Source organism: Panthera onca, chromosome A1 (assembly GCF_046562875.1).
Source record: "Panthera onca isolate mPanOnc1 chromosome A1, mPanOnc1 haplotype 2, whole genome shotgun sequence".
NCBI classification, from domain to species: Eukaryota; Metazoa; Chordata; class Mammalia; order Carnivora; family Felidae; genus Panthera; species Panthera onca.
The window spans coordinates 229,761,657-229,767,656 of NC_138339.1; the positions used below are offsets into that span (position 1 = coordinate 229,761,657).

General features: G+C 33.8%; 1 protein-coding gene across 3 annotated transcripts in view; it reads right to left on the reverse strand.

Annotated features, from left to right (window-relative positions):
• RXFP2 (relaxin family peptide receptor 2) overlaps window positions 1-4,380 on the reverse strand; it is a 62,561-nt gene extending 58,181 nt beyond the window's left edge. For 2 of the 3 annotated variants that reach the window (XM_060637422.2, XM_060637421.2), the window contains exon 1: window positions 4,202-4,348. In XM_060637422.2, coding sequence (XP_060493405.2) covers window positions 4,202-4,244 — 43 coding nt within the window. In that variant the 5' untranslated portion in view covers window positions 4,245-4,348. Of the gene's footprint in view, window positions 1-4,201 lie in introns of all 3 variants that reach the window. The other variant, XM_060637424.2, reaches the window with a different exon arrangement.
• Window positions 4,381-6,000: the final 1,620 nt, after the last annotated feature.

The window sequence follows — 6,000 nt, forward strand, 5'->3', positions numbered from 1 at the left end:
GACTGCTGGCCAGGCCGGGAGACGCTGGGGCTAGACACAAATAACAGAAAGGGGACCAGGGTCTCAAGAGGAACAAGACAGATACAAGAAGACCTGGAGAGGAAGCTCAAGAATGACAAGAGGCCATCAAAGGTGAGGAATACCTGGGAAAGGAGGAAACCGAGGGGCAGTTGGATTCCAAGGGGAAATGACGAGGCGGATGCTGACGGTCAAAGTGGAGCAGAAATGGGAATTAGGGAGCATGAAATGGGAAAAGCATGAAGCTTGAGCTGGAGAAGGTAAGCACTCAAAGAGTAAGAGAGTTGAAAAGTGGAGGCAGGAAGACAAGACAGAAGACAAGACAGGTCTCAGAGGCCAGGAAACCTGGAAAAGACCACAGGGAGGAGGTAAGAGGGAGAAACAGCAGCCAGAGAGGCCGGGAGGGCGTCTGAGACAGATGTGTGCAAAGGGGAGGAGAAGAAGGAGTTAAGTGTGTCAGGAGATGAATCTAAGAAAGGAGCACCGGTGGGGGTGGGTGGGTGGGGGACTCAGGGGGAAGAGAGAGGCCTAAAGAGGAAAAGAGGTAAGGATGGAAGCCAGAAGAGTGCAAAGGAAGAGTAACCTAAGACAAGTGGTCTATCATTGTATCAACCTCACTGAATTTATTTAAAGGCTTTTTACTTGGTAATAAAGTTAATTCTTCTACTGCAATTCCTTTTTAATCTTACAACATTCAAAAGTTTATCGAACCACGCGAGCATTAAAGCAACCATTACATTTTGATTTGGGAGCACGTTCCGAGGTATTTAACACAGTTGAGCTTAATTTTAAAAGGATTTTTACATGTTTATTTATTTTTGAGAGAGGGAGAGAGAGAGAGCGCACAAGACAGGGAGGGGCAGAGAGAGAGGGGAACAGAGGATCCGAAGCAAGTTCAGCTGTCAGCTTGGGGCCTGAACTCACGAACCATGAGATCATGACCTAAGCCCAAGTCAGATGCTTAAGTGACTGAGCAACCCAGGCACCCAGCAGACATAGTTTTCATCCAGATGTACTCAATGATTGGAAGTGTGGGGTGAGAAATTGATGTGTGTGAATAAAGCAGAGAAGACAGGTGTATTTTTTGTTTCCAGATAATTCCCTACTATTTCTCATGTAAAACAAGCACATTAATTTTTTCTGATAAATGTTAAGTTATATGTTTACCAAACAAGTAATAGGTTCTTAAACGTATATATTTAAGATATACATACGTTCCTAAAAATGCTGTGTGTTTATCATTATATAATTATGGACACAAAAACTATTCTAATTAGTTGAATTTTATTCAGGCTACAGTTTTCTAGGACAAAAGTGTGCCATTTTTCAAAACTAACTGATTTGAAGGCAAACCAATTTTGTCTCTAAAATTCAGGAGACAGCCAATTTTGTTAGTTCAAGTAAGAGTCCTTAAAACTCTTGATATACCTGGTCATATTTATTTACCATAAGATAAACAAATGAATAAACATCTGTTGCAAGATGTATTTGGTTAGTGCCTTTAGAGAGAACACATCTCAAATAGCTTTCGCTTCTGGTTTTCTGATATTTTCTGTCTTCCTCACAGAGGGCTCCATTCAGGTAAGTTTCTTTTTCATTAGTGGTGCCCGTGTAGCCTCTCTGTATGGCTGGCCTGCAATGTAATAGATTTTCACAGCTACCAGCAGCATGATGTAATTGTGTGAAATTAAAATTTAGTTGGAAAACCTTTTCTCAAGTGACAGCAACCAATTAGAAGCGACATTTCTTAGAAAAAGGAGCATCCAACGCGAGCTTTGAACTTGTCCATTAGGGGGCAGTCAAATACTGCTCACTTCAAAATGTTAGGCCCCTGTTTTCAATGACTTCATTTTTTGAAGGTTAGCAAATTTTTGGAGTAGCTAGCAACCTAGAGTTACCCAGTAGCATTGTGGGCACTTTATGCTTTTAATTTCCCATATAAGCCCATGTTTTCAGTTTGTAATATTATCCGTAATTAATCCACAAAAAACTTGTTGGGGAGAAGGTGGCTTCAGTCTGATTAACAAGGATACCCAGTGAATAAATTGATGATAAAATACATGTACGAAGTTATCATAAGATATGTTATCTTTACTCGTCTGTTAATGTCTGTAGCTTGTTAGCCAATATCACTAATCCCTTAGACACTCAAGGGTGATGATGGCCAGAAGAGAAAAGGTAAAACATAATGTCTGCCTTTTCCTTTTGTTTAGGTCTGACCTAAAAAATTATGACAAATATTTATGTAAATTTAAGAAGCAATCTGTGCTCTTACATAATTCCGGATGACTTTTCTTTATTATAGCCAAACTACTTTAACTGTCTATAATTTTATTGTGAAAAACTTCCACTCATTATATAGCAAATAATTATTATCTTTATAAATAGGAATAAGATATCAAAGGATTAACATGTCTAGCTTTGAAAATAATGTTAAAAAGAAAGGGTTAAATTAGCAATTGAAATGAAAGGTAAATTGGAAAATAAAAATTTCCAAGGAATTACAATGAAAATATTTATCAGGTTGGACTGTGGATCTGAAACATGGCCTTTGCTTAGAAATAAACCCAAATCATCTGTTTAAAATTTCTTTCCTTTCTTTCTTAGTTTAAAGAACACCATTACATTATGGTAAATCTTAAAACATTATTTCAGTAATAGATGTTTTTCATCTCATAAAAATTTTGTTCACAAAGTTAATTAAATGTATTACCACAAGCAATACTATCCTTTATGTTTTATACATATCCTTTATACCATATATATTTTATGCCATATATTTTACTAAAACTGGTTAACTATATTGCAATTCCTGTACAGTAAAGAATTAAGGGTACAGATTACCTCTACAAAGTGTATTGGATCCAAGAACCTTCTTTTTAACTTTTATTCTTAAAAATCATATAAAATTTAATATTACAGATATGCATAGGATATAAATTGAAGGAAGACCCTAAATCAAAGAAATAGACTGCTCTCCACAAACGTATTTCATGTCAAGTGAGTTCATATATTCCTTGTCTTTAAGAAACACATAAAGCAACACTTAGATGATAACTTAAATTTTTATGTAAAGGAGATTAAAATGCAAAATAAAAATCATGCTAACTGTATTAGGATAATACTTTAAAATAATCTGAAGAAAATTTTAGTATTTCAAATTCAAACTGAAATTGAAATACTTTAAAAATCTTCTATTTGTTAGAAGTTTGTAAATAATTGTTCATAAATAACTGCATTTTATTTCAGGATTAAAAATACTCAATTGAGTTCATTTAATGAAAACTGAGTATTTTAGAAACCTAAAACCAATTTCTCAGAAAACAAAAATAATTTCAAATTCTAACTCTTATTCTCAGAAGTTTATCAAAATTCTTTAAGAAAGACTAAGAACTTAGACACATTTTGAATAATAATAAACCCAACATGCTTTGGATATAATAAATAGATACAAGTGTACAAGCTCACAATAAAACAAGGGTATATTTTTCTTTAAAACCAGGTGAATATTAATTTTTTTCCTAAGAAAAATGCCAAGTTATAAATATGGATGAAATAAAAATGTTTAAAAATCAAAACCAGTAAGGAGAGTCCTTTTGTACATTTGTAATGATTTTATTTTACATAGGTTTGCTCTAAGGGAGAGATTCTGATTTTTAGATTTGTGGCTTTTTCTTTTCCTTCTTTCTTTCTTTGTTTTTTTTTTTTTTTTTTTTTTTTTTTGGTGGGGGGGGGCAGTTCCCAGTTCAGCTATGTTAACAACGAAACATAGCAACTAACAATTACATACATTTTATGAAGATATTTCAACAGGTTGAAATTTCATAAGGCAAAATTTTAATTTTTTAATTTGTCATGCTTGTTTTTTTTTTTGTTTTACAAATACTAAGAACTATTTTCGCCATTATAATTGATATATTACACACTGGTTTTAAAAAAATGTTTTACTTACAATTTTAATAACGTATAAAAGCAAGTTCCCATGAAAAATTTGTTGCTGCTAGAAATTGCTAGGATGGGACTACAAGCAATTAGTGGTGATGACAATGACAATGTAAACTGGGTGTCTGTTTCTCAAACGCTGCAATGAGTCTATTATAAATATGCTAGAACTAAATAGAAATAGTCTATTTTCTATTCTTTTGGAATTGCACTCATTTAAGCGAGAAAGTAGCAGACTTACCTTTGACATCTATCAGGATGATGAAATGAAGTAGAAGGAACATTGCAATCAGTCTGAGGCTGAAGAGATGTTTAATACCAGAAAAATAACAATAGGTTTTCAGCAATTGAAGTGTTAGATGTATCCTCCTTATACCTCTGAAGGAGTTCTGACATAGTAACTTCGGTGCCTCCCATGTGTCTGAGCATGCTCAGAGCTAGAACCTTACTGGCATTGAGGGGAGAAGGTCTTGTCACTCTGCAGCCTATCTTTTTTGCTCTTTCTTTTTTGTTTCATATTAGTTTAAATCTGCGGTTGTATTCTTGGTCGTTATTTCCTTATAGTATGGACAGAGAGACATAAATAAGACTTGGGCATTATTAGATAAGAAACATTGTTTTAAATCACTTAAAATTTGTTTCCCCTCAAAGCATGTAGTGCAATTTGCTCTTACTTAAAATCTAAACATACACAGTTCTTGCATATGAAGGGATATAGATTTACAGTGAAAAGGTGATGAAACTCTTTACAAGCATATTTTTAATGCAAGAAGCAAGTGACAAAAAGCTACTTACTGACAAATACATGAAGAACACGTATTCAAACGCTTTTCAATGTTTTCAAATAACATACAGAAAGATAGTAATAATGAAAATATATGGCCTTGGGTTTAATAGTTACTGTAAAACATTTACACAATGTTTTAAGCATTTACTTACTCTGTAACCATATTCCTTTTTTAAAGTGGATAATTTTAGTGGATAATTTTAAAGTGGATAATTTTGCTTTCAATGCTGTGTTGCATGCCTATCAGAAAACATTAATTACAGTTTAGTTCTTACATCCTGAAAGTGGCTTCTAAGACAGCACAGTTAGTGCAAATTCAAGTATAGGAAGGGACTTTTGGTTGATCCTCGCATAATCAGAAAGATTTCTACAAAACTTCAGTGTAGAATTCTGTTGTCAGAGTTTCACTGACTAGGAAATGCCTATGTAGACATATATAAAACAGCTTGCAGTCCTAATTTGAATGGAGGATTTTGTAAGTGAATGATAGGGATTCTCTTACATGTCGTTATTAATCGTGTCATTAACAACGCTGTTTGAAAAACTGTCCAGTGATGGCTGGCCATTGTGGTCACTCATCATAAGAGACAGAGTTGTCATTGTTCTTTCTTTCTTTCTTTCTTTCTTTCTTTCTTTCTTTCTTTCTTTCTTCTTTCTTTCTTTCCTTCTTTCTTTCCTTCTTTCTTTCCAGGCTTTGATAGAATAAGGATTCAAAAGGGATTTGAAAGGGAAAATATTTTATCAATCACATGACGTGTTAGTTCTTTCTCTTTTAAGAAGTCAGCTCAATTCTCCAGATACGTTTAGATGTGTTTGTTCTCCTCTTATTTTTCAAACCAAGAAAGCAACAAAGAGAATCAAGTACTAGATGAGAAGAAAAATTTCAAAATCTTTCCTTACATTTCAGGCACCTTTTTTTCTTCACTAACCTCGAGGACTTTTTAAATAAAAATTGCCTTACTTCACTTAAAAAAATCAGGGGGATCACTTTTTCTTCTAATTTGTGTTCTGCCATCAAGAGGATGGTTGATAGTTTCTGGTATTGAAACTTTGGGCATGAATTTGTAAGTGCAAGTAAATGCCATGAATTGCCCGTCACAAATCTATTGGAAATTTAAATATATAGTCCATGAAAATACAATTTTTAGAGCAAGAATTGTCAAGATTTCAAAGAAATTACCAGACTTACTCATGAAAGAAATAGAGTTTAATTGCTAAAGAGTTGAATCATCATCCCTTTGTGTTAGGCTTTT